Below are 13127 nucleotides of genomic sequence, written 5' to 3' on the forward strand. Positions count from 1 at the left end.
GAACTACACTTAGTCAGTTCAGCAATGAGGCTGTATGCTGGGAAAAGTCTGTGAGGATTCATGGCTAATCCTTCCTTGTTGTGAAGGACTAATCGCTTGGGACAAAGTAGCTCCCCAAAATTCAGAAACACAGGGAAGGAGCAGCAAATAGAACAGAAGTCAACCACGCAGGCAAAGTGGAAAAAGGAGAAACTGCACCATTAAAAAATCACTGCATTAAGAGTCTGGACTTCAATTTAACAAGTGAAACTCTGCTTCAGAAGTATTTCTTACAAGTCTTTATTAAAAATGAAATTTTACATCGTAATTTAAAAACAGTACTTCATACACGTTCTGAATTGCTAAAGTATCAAAGCATAGTGACCTAAAACAGGCTGTTGAACTGTACAGCAGTTTAAAAAAGTTATGAATTACATTGACTATTTGCAAGGTTCCTTCCATCCTACCCCAAGAAATCAGTCCTAGTTTTAATGCTAAGATAACAGTCGTTGAGACCAAGTACAAAATAAATCATTTTAATCAATAAAAAGGCTGGGCTCAGAAATATTGCATCCAATTTTGGGGGGGGGGGGGGGGGGGGGGGGGGTGGTGGCAGGGGAAGTCCTGTAACAGCATCATTGTGTCAAGTGATGTTTTTCCAAATGCAAGTGGTATGGATGGCATGTAGTTAGTTAATTTAAGTGAATGGCAATTAAGGAGCTGCACAGCAACCTTGTAGATAACCAAAAACTAGGCAACTGTCCACTTGCATTGCCTTCATTTAGTTCAAAATGTTCCCAAATTCAGGGTGGATATTGACATGTTCCTAGCAAAGGGGCCAGTTACAATATTAGGAGGTAGTCAGCTGCTGTTTCTGAATTTCATCCAATTCTCTTCCCTGTAATAGAAGAAAGCAAACATTAAAATAGAAATGTTTTGATCTTTAAAAAAAATTGCAGCTTAAGATGGCAGAAAATTTACCTCAGCCTTTTGATATATGTGGGACTTGGCTGCCTTCCTTCTGGTAACAAACTGCAAGAGGAACACAAGGCATTAAACACTATCCAACTATAGAAGTTTGAAATGCTCAGCTGGTCACTGCTTATAGTGCAGACTTGGAATTTCTCAAATACATGCTGCACCTACTAATGGCAGTTCAAAATACTGTACATGGAAACTGCAAATACACAACCCAGAAGATGATCTGTGGAGGAGCAAGAAATTATTTATGCTAGCACCAAGGTTTCATTTAGGAACAGAAATAGATAGTTTCCTAGAAGTAAAGGGAATTAAGGGTTACGGGGAGCGGGCAGGAAATTGGACATGAGTCTAGGTTCGGAATGGTCATGGCCCTGTGGGTAGTGGAGTGGGCCCAGGGGCCGTGTAGCCTTGTTCTGCTCCTACTGTGTTCTAATTCTGTTAGATTTCAGGAGATGGTTTTATTCCTGTTCCTGGCTGGGGTGGAGATCGCCTTTACAGAAGGTAAGTACTGTAGAAAATATAGGGACAGAGTGATCTCCTGGAAGAATTTCGATCGCCTAGATGGGTCGGAGAGGAATTTCCCAGATTTTTTTCTCCCAAATTGGCCATTGGGTCTTTATCTGGTTTTTCGCCTCTCCCGGGAGATCACATGGGTTCGGGTGGATGCAGAGTGATAGAAGATTTGAGGTTAGGATCAGATCAGCCATGATCTTATTGAATGGTGGAGCAGGCTCAAGGGGCCGATTGGCCTACTCCTGCTCCTATTTCTTACGTTCTTATGAACATGAACAGGAGTAGGCTATTCAGCCCCTCAAGCCTGTTCCACCATTCAATGAGATCATGGCTGATCTGTATCTAACTCCATAACCCTCAATAGCTTTGACTGGGAAAAATCTAATCAAATTTAAAATTACGAGCGAGAGGGGCTTGAAGTCCTCAAGACTTATTGTAGACTCAGAACAGTGAAATGAAAGACAGCGCAAGACCGTTCTTTATTTCCTTATACTGCAGACACCTCTCCTGCTCAAGCTACAAAGCAGACTACAAACCCATTTCCAGTTTGATTGTCAAAGATGGGTGTGCAATTATTTAAAGACACCAACTGGGTCCCAGGTTCACATAAAAATGCACTTAACTCAGCTCAAGTTTGTTGGGTATAGGTACAAAATTAATCTTCTAGTAACAAACTGCAGCTTTTGACATTCTCTCCATTTATACTTACAAGCACAACGAGTCCAGCAACAATTGCTAGGCACACCACCACAATGATTGCAATAATGCCAGGGGTCATTCGCTTCATGGAGAACTCTGGATTCTTTTCATCAATATAGTACACATAAGCTTCTTCAAAACCAAGCTTAACCCCATCAAATGGGATCCCATCATCCAGAATTGATCGATTATATGTGGACGAGAACAAGCTGTTACCCTTGACCTGGCAGGGAAGAAAAAGGTTTACAGTTAATGTTTTATTGCAGCTAGTCAAGATCGTGCATCATAAGAAACAAGTTATCTTCTAAGGATTAGTACTATGGGGAGCTCAGTTCACAAGCACAAATATTTTAAATACAAGTTATGCTTAAAAAAGTCTCCCATTGCATTAGCCAAGATCACCACTCTAGTCATCTTCCAACACCTTCTGCTCAAGGGGAAGTGACAGGCTAGTGGCATTCAATACTCCTTCCTAGTTGATAAAAGTTTTGGCTATTCGTTCCAAACTTTGAGGTATGGTAGTTTGAATGAGTGAGAAAGTTTGAGCTATAGCTAGCATCTAGTTTGTAGGATATGTTTAAATACAACTTACGTCCTTCTCCAGGTAATATGCAGCAGTAGCAAGATCAGCTGGTGACTGCACAGTTACATTTTGTTTCAGGTCCACTAGGATATACCGGTCCTCCTTAAGATACTAAAAACAGAATGACAAGTTACAGCCTGTTGGAATTAAAACTTCAGTGCTTATAAAAGATTACACGTCATTCTATTCTTTTTGGGAAAGCAACTAGGAGAGAATATATTTTTGGGGATGGGGGGGGGGGGGATGGGAGGGAGGAAGAAGGATGAGGGGGGGGGGAAAAAGATAAAGAAAATTTCTTAAGCAGTCAGCTGCCAGTTAGCTAAAAATTAGTCTGAAAAAAAAAGTAATTGCTTAGCAAACAAGTGTAGTTAGCCTTGCTGCCAAGAGCCTTTACATTTAGATCACACAAGTAATCTCACTAATATTCTCTGCGCTTTTGACTTGGCCATTGGAAAGCTAAACAATAGCTATCCGAGTAATGGAATTGGTGAACCTGCAGATGTTTCAAGTCAGAAAACTGGGAACTAGAATGGCAGAGTTTCCACATGAATCCAGCAGTCAATTGGAAGAATCAGTTGGTAGAGACCAGCACTACAGTTAATACAGTCAAGTTATACTCTGCAATAACCATAAAAGTTAAGAAATTCCATGATAGTAGCAGTACATCTCAAGTACTATTGCAGCACTACTGCAAATACCCCAATATGGATGTGCAGTAAAAACTATCAAAAATATTACCTAGCAACTATTGCATAAATATAGTTTACCACAGCTTATGCCCAATGTAGAGAAATTAAACTGAACACAAGACTTGACTCTACTATTGTTGTTGGGTCCACATGTAACAGTGTCAAATGGTTTAGTATTTGATTACAGGGAAAAAAAAAATTCAGAAATAGCTAACCCACTTCTAAAAAAGAGAAAATAGTCCATGAACATGTGACTACCTCAATCTTCTCTATGTAGCCTGGGTCCACCTGGTAGGCAGCAAAAGTCTTTGTGATAACACTGTTGAAAGAAAAGGTTGTAAGCAAAGTGTACACACATTAGCCATCGAACGTACTACTGCAACATGTAGAAGACAGGCTCCCACAATAGATTAGACACTGGTCTTAATCTAGGTTTAAATTGAGCCCAAGCACGATAAAGAAAAACGACCCCTCTGCTGGCTAAATGAACTGAAGCGAGTTTAGAGCCTCAATCCAGTTTCCCCACAGGTAGCTTGCAGAACAAAACTGTCCAATTCTAGCCTGACTAAGGCCTGGCACACTGGTGCAACAATGTTGCTCTTTGAGGTAGAGTTGTACTTGATGAGACACCAGGTGCCTGAAATGCAAGTGTTCCACACCCAATTAAAGAACAAACTTTGCATTTATAGAAGCACCTTTCACGACTTTCCGAAGTGCTTCACAGCCAATGAATTACTTTTTGAAGTGTACTTTGCTGTAATGTAGGGCACCTGAATTGCACACAGCAAGGTCCTGCGAACAGCAATGAGATAAAGGACCAGATAATCTGTAATGTTGGTAGAGGGATAGATGTTGGCCAGAACACCAGGAGAACTCTGCTGTTTGAAAGATCATAGGGCACTATTCACTCACCCAAGGAAGAAAACAGCCTCTGTTTAATATCTTATCTGAAAGACTGTACTTCTGCCAATGCACCACTCCTTCAGTGCTGCACTAAAATGTCAACTTAAATTATATGCTCCAAGTCTAGGGAGTGGAGCTTGAACCCACAACCTTTGACTCAGGACATTACTACTGGACACAAGCTGACACTACACTTTGACCGGTTTGAAAAGTAGTGATGCTTACTCTTTGAGTTTAGTTTCATCCATTTCTTTATCCATGGGTTTGTGCCTCAGTTGAATTTGAAACCAACTGCAATAAAAAAAGTTAGAGACTGTTAAGTTATTATTGGGATGCAATAGATACAGTGTACATCAGGGAATTTTTGAAATTTTACATAGAGATTCACAGAATCACAGAAACCCCACAGTGCAGATGGAGGCCATTTCGGCCCATCGAGCCTGCACCAACACATATCCCACCCGATCCCCGTAACCCCACGTATTTAATCCCCCTAACACTAAGGGTCAATTTATCATAGCCAATCATCCTAACCTGCACATCTTTGGACTGTGGGAGGAAACCGGAGCACCCGGGAGGAAACCCACGCAAACACGGGGAGAATGTGCAAACTCCACACAGTCACCCGAGGCCGGATTCGAACCCGGGTCCCTGGCGCTGTGAGGCAACAGTGCTAACCACTATGCCACCGTTATTATTTTTCTGTCAGCTGGGTATCGCATCACCATGTATCCATTAATAAACAGACACCTACCTGCAGGGTTTTCACTTGCCCAACAGGATTCATGCTCTTACCAAGTGATGGTAAGAGTGTTGAGGCTTCAGGACATTACCTCCCTTCACAGTAGCTTAAGCCAACTAAAATTGCAGCACCAGGAGTGCTACTCTCAGCATTACAGGGCTGCCACCAACCAGCAATTGGCCCCCTCACATTGACCACTCACCCTGTCCTCCAAAATACCTAGGATTGCAATGTACTTACTAAGTCTTCACAAGTTCAGGACACTGCTTATTTTCATCTCCTTTGTCAGTCCTGCGAACACCCGCACTGTTTACACACCAGCAGGTGCTAGTCTCATTACACTGCTTGGCATGGAAGCGTCCGTCATCCTGGCATTCAGGATCATAGATGCCATCATTATCCAACATAGCATGCTCAGTGGGCTTTCTGCGGGTTCCAATTCCATTTTTTATTCTGTACATTTCATTCTTCATCATCCAGCATTTGCTAGTCACTAAAGGGTTCAAAAGTGAATTGTATGTAGACATTTGACAAATAGGCTCAATTCAAAGAATCTTTAACTTATGCAATGTATCCAATCCTCAAATTCCATTATACAATTTTTTTCTTCAGTTCTCGATGTGGGCAATAATGGCAAAGTAATTTATTGCCCATCCAAAGTTGCCCTTAAAAAAGGTGATTGTAAACTTGTTCCTTGAATGTTTTTCACATCCTTTCCAGAATAATTGGAGACCCATACCTATTGAACTGCCATCCATCACTAACATGGGTTATATGCCATCAAGACCACCCCACCTTTCCATCTGCACAACATTGCTGGCCCCATTGTAGCTGCTAAAACCCTTATCTATGCATTTCACATCTAGACTCAATTCCCACCCACAAAACTCCAACTTGACCAAAGCACAACTATTTGTATCCGGTTTGTCATTAAATCTGTGCTCCCACTTGCAGTGCTACACAGGATCCTTGTCCTCCAGTGTATTAAATGCAACTCTTCATTTTAGTCTTAAAGGTCACACCTTGATCTTGCCCATCCTATATTTAGCTAATGCAAACCATCTAACTGCATTTTCTCCCCACAATTGCTGGCATAGCCTTCAGCGGCTTTGGCACCACTCAATTCACCTCACTACTTCCCCACCAGTTGGAATTTGAGGGCCACCAGAATATAAACTGTTAGACAAGTGGGATTCAGGAAAACAAAATTTCAACTTTCTACTATTATGGAAAGGTAACACCAACTGCTTAGTTAATGGAATCCCCCTAAATTGAACTGCAAAGGATGAAGTAGCAGAATGGCCAAACTCTAAAACTTCATTACAGTTACCCCATTGAACTGTCCCGATAGGCAATACAGCACCATTTCCACTATATTATCCTGCTACAAAATTTTAAAAAGCTTGCTGCATTTTGTCTCATCTCTAGCCAAATCAAAATATTGTCAGTACAGTACCCATATATGAAAAGCAGTCAAAATAGACTTCAGTGAAGCATTATGTCAGTGATCAACTCAAATTTCTAACTACCCAAGTACCCCATGGCTCACTGAAACATAAATCCCCTTACTTTAGGGTCAGGTACAAGCATCATTAGCCAGTGTCTCTGCAATGTAGCAATATCATGGCTGTTTTCTTGGTCAGAAGAGGACATTGACACCACCTTTTCCTTTATTTCCTCTTCCTCCCCCCAAAAATGGAAGAAACACCAGGAGTAGCACTTGGTAAGGAAAGAGAACCAAACCACAGTCCAGTCATATGTATAAAACACAGCAAGGGACATTAATGCTTACCTAGATAAAAAGGTACTAAAACTGGCTCCAGAAATGGAGAACTAGGTCCGAGAAGCAAGCCTGTGCATGCGAACGTTGCATAAAATTCTAACCCACAATGCAGAAGTGTCATACTTTCTGCTTAATTAATTGCTATATTGCAGTGGGCCCAAAAGCACAGTTTTCCCCAAGCTATTTGATTCTCTGGGTGGAGCCACATTTAGGTTATGAATTGGCTCCAATAGTCACGGTTTAGTTGACGTTTATGCCATTAGCCAAATGTGGAGCAACCACTAGTTTTGTTCTACATTCACTGGAGATGCAGCACACAGGCTGGATGTAAAGACAGATACTGTCTAGGTAAACATGACTGATAACTTTAGATCTCAAAAATTACCATTAGTCATTTACAGCAATGCTCTGACCCAGGATTTTTTGGATCAAGCTTAAATGGGTATGCAAATTATGAGTTGTTGAGGAACCAGCCATGCAATTGATTGATTTAACTACTATACATTTTAAAACCAAATAATTTGTCCAAAGTCTTAATAAAAATAGAAACATGGTTGACTAGGAAGATCAAGATCCATCTCGTTTGCCATCTACCATCATGGTAGTCACATGATAAATCCTACTCACATGGCAATAAATCTCAGACCAAGGCAAGAGGTGAGGAAAGCCCCCAGTGGTGGGAAACCATAGATCCAAGTCACCAGTTTCTCCTAAGCAGACTACACTTATGTTTTAAACTAAAGACCAGACAAGCATTATGCTAAATAAAAAAGGAACACAATTCCACTGCAAGTAGTGATTCACACAGCAAAATATTGCACAAGGGACATTGTAAGCAAACTGAAGGTACATGTATTCTTCACAAAAACATTAATGCATATCCTGCTCAAAGTACTTTAACTAATGTCCTACTCTAGATAGATCGTCTAAGAAAAACCATTTAAAAAATATATTTTTTTTAAAGTCTTAAAAACTTACATGTGCTGCAATTTACCGGATAGGTAGTGTCAACAGATATTTGCAAGGTACACGCACAATCGGAACCCATACATTTGGCAAATTGGTTCGTCATACATACAGAACAGTCTGGAAAAAAGTTATACATTAGATGATGTTTGTCAAGTCCAAAATTATACACAATTTACAACACTGACAAATATTAATAAGTTCATACTCAAATGATGAGACCTTAGAAAAAAAGGGAATTACAATTCCTTCTCACTGCTTTCCCACTCAGTAAATTGGTTCAATAAAAGTTTGAGATAAAGAGCTTTCAAAATTCAGTATAGCCACACTGTAATCAGACAATTCATGGTTACACGAGTACAGATGAACCAGTTGTTTGAAGCTCAGAATGTTAATGGGCAATCAGAAATTTTGCACCCTTGCCTTGACTACACAGAACTCAGCCAGATGGACCAGTGTTTATTTGGTCCTGTACATGTTAAACCCAACAATGAGGACAAGTGCAGCTCTTCATGCACAACTTTTTGACTTATTACCTACTGAACTAACCTGCAGTTTAAACGGGTCAGGAGACCAGATATTCCCAAAATTCAACCGGAATACGCACAGGAAAGGGGAGGGAGGGAAGGAGAGAAGCAGAGGGAAGAAGGCCCCTCTCCCATCAAACAACAGAGAGGTGTGCCTTCAGTTAACAGCACCCTCTGCTCAAGGAGCCATTTTGGGTTGGGTTGGGGGGAAAAAAGAGAAAAAGATTAGACATAAAGGGCGCAGCAACTACCCGGGGTGGCCACCCCCTGGCGCACCCTAGCGACCAACGCTGGGACAGCGGCCCGCGCCCCGACAGCCGCAAAGCACCGACCCCAAACCCTTCGCATGAGTGAGGGCAACAGGTCGAAGCCACGACACAATCCTACCACCCAACTAAACGAGTCTAGAAGCTCAAAAAAAAAGTGTCCAAACGAACTAAATACAGGTACAGATTAAATTAAAAACCACTCATTTAGTTAACCCATTAGCACGGGTTAGTTTTATTATTGTTGCTGTAGAAGTGAATTAATTAATGATTTTAAGCAATGTAAAGTTAGCAGCGACCAGGTTGTCTGGGTGGAGCCGCACCTGGAGAACAAAGCGCCAGGTCGGCACTCCTCCCTCCCACACTCACTCACCCTTCTCGTCCTCCTGCGCAAAGGCGGCCAGCGCCAACACGGCCAGTACCAGCGAGCCCAGGACACGCATCGTCACCCTTCACAAACTCAACGGGAGCGAGAGACAGAAAAACCCCGCACAATGTCTGCAGACCACCGCGTCCGGAGAAGCCCAGCAGCCGCTTCCCGATATCCTCGTCAACAAGTAGGAGAGTCAGGGACAAGTTTCAGGTCTGATTCACTTCCTAATCAGTCCCAACAAACGAATTCTTGACTTAAAGTTAATTCTTCTGTTGTTGGCTGAAACCAACGACAATTGGCCCCAATGTCCTAACTGTCAATAAACAAGCCACTTGTTTAAAGCACCGCAATTCCTGTATCGACCGTTCCCCGTTGTAGCCTCAATGCCACTTGCTTCCTCGCTTCAGGTATTTATACTTGAGGAAGCTGACGTCAGTTCATTACCTGATGAAACTGGGCCGAGTCGTTTCCTGTGAGGTGATATCAGCGTTTCGCTTCAGTCTCTGCCTTTGTTCCACACCATATTTGTTTCTTCCTCTTCTAGGGAAAAGGGCGTATCACGCCTCTCTGGGATTGTTGAGAGCAAAATAAAAAGATGAATGTAAATTTCCCTCTTCACCCCACCCAAAAGTGGAGAATGCCGTCAAGGACGTGACACTGAATCACTGAGGTTTTCTTCAATCACCCCCACCAGAAAGAGTAGACCGAGAGAATCACGTAATCTCAAATTGTAATGTGGGATCGTCCGAATCCAGACCGTGCTTTTCTTTATGCTTATTTTAATGTTAACTAACAAACTCACGTGGGGCCTAGTCACTCAAAACTAATTTTTTATATATGTGTATATATTTTTAAAACATACTTTAGTAAGCAAATTATTGTTCTGAATTACAATTTTATAAATTAAATAAATTGAAACACTACAGATAAATATATAAACAAGTTTAAATAAGAAATAAAAACAGAAAATGCTGGAAATACTCAGCAGGTCAGGCGAGAAATAGAGTTACAATTCAGGCTGATGACCTTTGGTCAGAACTGCAAGAAGTTAGAGGTGTAACAGTTTTTAAGTAAGTACAGAGGTAGGGGCAGGAAAAGGGGGGAGGGGAGGCAAGAAGAAAAGGGAAGATCTACAATAAGGTGGAAAACAGGAGTAATTAAATGCCAGCAAGGCAAAAGTGGTGGTAATGGGACATGTAAAAAAACAAAAGATGGGTCTGTAAAAGGAGCTGTAAATGGCAACAGCAGAACCATTTACCAGCACCTGCTGTCCGGAAAAATAGGAGCAGTGGTTATGATCTGAACTTATTGAAATCCATGTTGAGTCCCGAAGGTTGTGAAGTGCCTAATCAAAAGATGAGGCGTTCCTCGAGCTTCCATCGAGCTTCGTGGAAGCAGTGTAGGAGGCTGAGGACTGAGGTCAGAGTGGGAGTGAACATAGGAACATATAGGAACAGGAGTAGGTCATTTAGCCCCTCAAACCTGTTCTGCCATTCAATGAGATCATGGCTGATCTGCGACCGAACTCCATATACCCACCTTTGGCCCATATCCCTTAATACCTTTGGTTAACAAAAATCTAACAATCTCAGTTTTAAAATTAACAGTTGATCTAGCATCAATTGCCGTTTGTGGAAGCGAGTTCCAAACTTCTACCACCCTTTGTGTGTAGAAGTGTTTCCTAATTTCACTCCTGAAAGGTCTGGCTCTAATTTTTATACTATGCCCTAGACTAAACTCCCCAACCCTATCTGTTGCCTTTAATATCTTGAAAACTTCGATCAAATCACTCCCTAACCTTCTAAATTCTAGGGAATACAACCCTACTTTGTGTAATTTCTCCTCGTAATTTAACCCTTGGAGTCCGGGTATCATTCTGGTAAACCTACGCTGCACACCCTCCAAGGTCAATATATCCTTCCTAAAGTGTGGTGCCCAGAACTGCTCACAGTGTGGCCTAACCAGGCCTTTGTATAGCTGCAGCATAATTTATACCCCCTTGTATTCTCGTCCTCTAGATATAAAGGCCAGCATTCCATTAGCCTTTTTGATTATTTTCTGTACCTAATGGGACGGATAATTAAAATGACAAGCGACCAGAAGCTCAGGTTCATGCATGCGGACTGTACAGAGGGGTTCAGCGATCACTCAATCTGCATTTGGTCTCCTCAATGTAGAGGAGACTGCATCGTGAGCAGCAAATATAGTATACTAAATCAAAAGTGTTGTGTTTGTACCGCTACACACAACTACATAAAATAATAAAGCAGCAGAGACTGAGAGTAACTTCAAGTGATCTTTACTGGGTAACTGGAACTTCGGCACTGCCTGTACAAATTGATACGCGTCTGTTATATACGCTCGCAACTAAGGATATACATCCGCAATACAAAGTAGTCCCTTCAATGTTGTATACATTACACTTTCTCCCCCTTTAGTTTAATAGTATATTAACGCAAAATTTCTATAATTAACATACAGAGCCTGTCTTTACAGTAACAAAATTCAAATTCCAACATAACATTTTATTTTGTCAACAGCCCTTTTACAAGTCAAGTCTCTGGGGAGGCCTCCTCTGCCTCTCTGGGTAACGTCTCTCCAGACTCTTTTGCTTTGGGGAATGAGACTGTACAGGTACAGTTGCATCAGATGAGCTATCAGCACAGGTAGAGCTCTCAGCTGAGGATGAGGCTGGTGCTGATGCTAATGAATCAGGAGTGTCTGTTTCCATGTCATGTGAGTCTGGGTGAGGTATAGGGGTGTTTTCCACCTGAACGTCCAGAATTTGGTCCACATAACGTCTCAAAACGTTCTCTCCCACATCCACAGTATACATCAGTGGTCCCTCTCTTGTGGATATTGTACCTGGTTGCCACTTTTCCATCCGGAAATCACGAGCAAGAACAAACTGTCACACACTGAAGCTTCTTGTTGGCTTAGCATTCAAATGTTTGAACTGTTTGTTCTCTACATCACGATGTACATTCGGTTTAAGAAGGTCCATGTGAGATCTCAGGTTCCTGTTCAGAAACATCATCGCTGAAGTCTGATTAGTGGCTGCGTGTACTGCGTTCCGATAAGCAAAGAGGAATTTGTCTATCTTGTGTTGCAGTGGTAGATTCTCGCTGTACATTGCTTTGATGGCCTTCTTGAAAGTCTGTACGAATCTTTCTGCCAAGCCATTTGTAGCTGGATGGTACGGGGCAGATGTGTAGTGCTTGATTCCATTTTTCCTCGTGAACCTTTGGAATTCGTCAGAGACAAATTGTCATCCATTGTCTGTGCAGATTTGTTCTGGTAGTCCATTTCTAGCGAACATGGTCCTCAGAACTGAAATGGTCTTTTCAGATGTGGTTAATTTCATTTTAATGACCTCGGGCCATTTGGAATGTGCATCGACTGCAATCAAGAACATGGAGTCCATGAACGGTCCAGCAAAGTCGATGTGCACACATTGCCATGGTGATGAGGGCCATTCCCATGGATGGAGAGGGGCTTGTGGTGGTGCGTTCTGGACCTTTTGACATCCTGAGCAGCTCTTTGTCAGGTCCTCGATCTGTTTGTCAATTCCCGGCCACCACACGTATCCACGAGCAAGGCTTTTCATCTTTACCATACCTAAGTGGCCTTCATGCAGTTCATCTAGCACTCGGTTACGAAGCTTGGGAGGAATCACAACTCGTGAGCTGCACATCAGTGTTCCTCGACACACTGATAACTGCTCCCTCCTAGCTGAGAATGCTGGAAACAATGAGTCACCATGCGCTGGCCATCCCTTCACAGTGATGTCATAAACTTTTGACAATGTAGGGTCACTGCGTGTTTCTCTTTCAATGAGGGAGTTTGTCACTGGTAGCTGCTCAACTATTGTGTGAAATACCTCTGCTGAGTCAACTGTTGTAGTTCTCTCTGAGGTCGGCAGTGGTAAACGTGACAAACCATCGGCGTTGCCATGTTGCTTGGTCCCCTTGTATTCAATATCATACAAGGTGAGCCCCTAGGAAGAGTGACCATTGCTGCAGCCGTTGTGCCGTCATCACTGGGACACCTTCCTTGGGTTGAAGATTGAAACGAGAGGCTGGTGGTCAGTTAACAGTGTAAACTGTTGACCATACAAGTGGTG

The 13127-nt window shown here is 42.2% G+C and overlaps 1 protein-coding gene across 3 annotated transcripts; it reads right to left on the reverse strand.

Annotated features, from left to right (window-relative positions):
- Positions 1-263: 263 nt before the first annotated feature.
- epcam (epithelial cell adhesion molecule) lies at positions 264-9663 on the reverse strand. 3 transcript variants are annotated; one of them, XM_085980371.1, is made up of 9 exons: positions 9449-9663; positions 7851-7958; positions 5330-5582; positions 4573-4638; positions 3703-3763; positions 2765-2866; positions 2183-2395; positions 961-1011; positions 264-877 (listed from the first exon to the last, which is right to left on the reverse strand). In XM_085980371.1, the coding sequence occupies exons 2-9, from the start codon at positions 7942-7944 to the stop codon at positions 830-832; spliced, it is 888 nt and encodes a 295-aa protein (XP_085836497.1). In that variant the 5' UTR covers positions 7945-7958; positions 9449-9663; the 3' UTR covers positions 264-829. The 3 variants fall into 3 exon arrangements, with proteins under 3 accessions (XP_085836497.1, XP_085836496.1, XP_085836498.1); XM_085980370.1 differs by lacking the exon at positions 9449-9663 and adding an exon at positions 9005-9402; XM_085980372.1 differs by lacking the exon at positions 9449-9663 and adding an exon at positions 8388-8406.
- Positions 9664-13127: the final 3464 nt, after the last annotated feature.

The sequence above is a fragment of the Somniosus microcephalus genome, chromosome 3, assembly GCF_052327205.1.
Source record: "Somniosus microcephalus isolate GS21.2 chromosome 3, FLI_Smic_1.0, whole genome shotgun sequence".
NCBI classification, from domain to species: Eukaryota; Metazoa; Chordata; class Chondrichthyes; order Squaliformes; family Somniosidae; genus Somniosus; species Somniosus microcephalus.

Bases quoted from the DNA above. Each gene is read 5' to 3' on its own strand.
- epcam (XM_085980370.1), bottom strand. From the start codon at position 9,074: ATGCGTGTCCTGGGCTCGCTGGTACTGGCCGTGTTGGCGCTGGCCGCC. The intron at 7,959-9,004 runs GTGAGTGAGTGT...ACTTTTTTCCAG, and splicing joins TGCGCAGGAGGACGAGAAGG to ACTGTTCTGTATGTATGACG. The intron at 1,012-2,182 runs GTAAGTATAAAT...TTCCTCTTGCAG, and splicing joins TTGCTGGACTCGTTGTGCTT to TTTGTTACCAGAAGGAAGGC.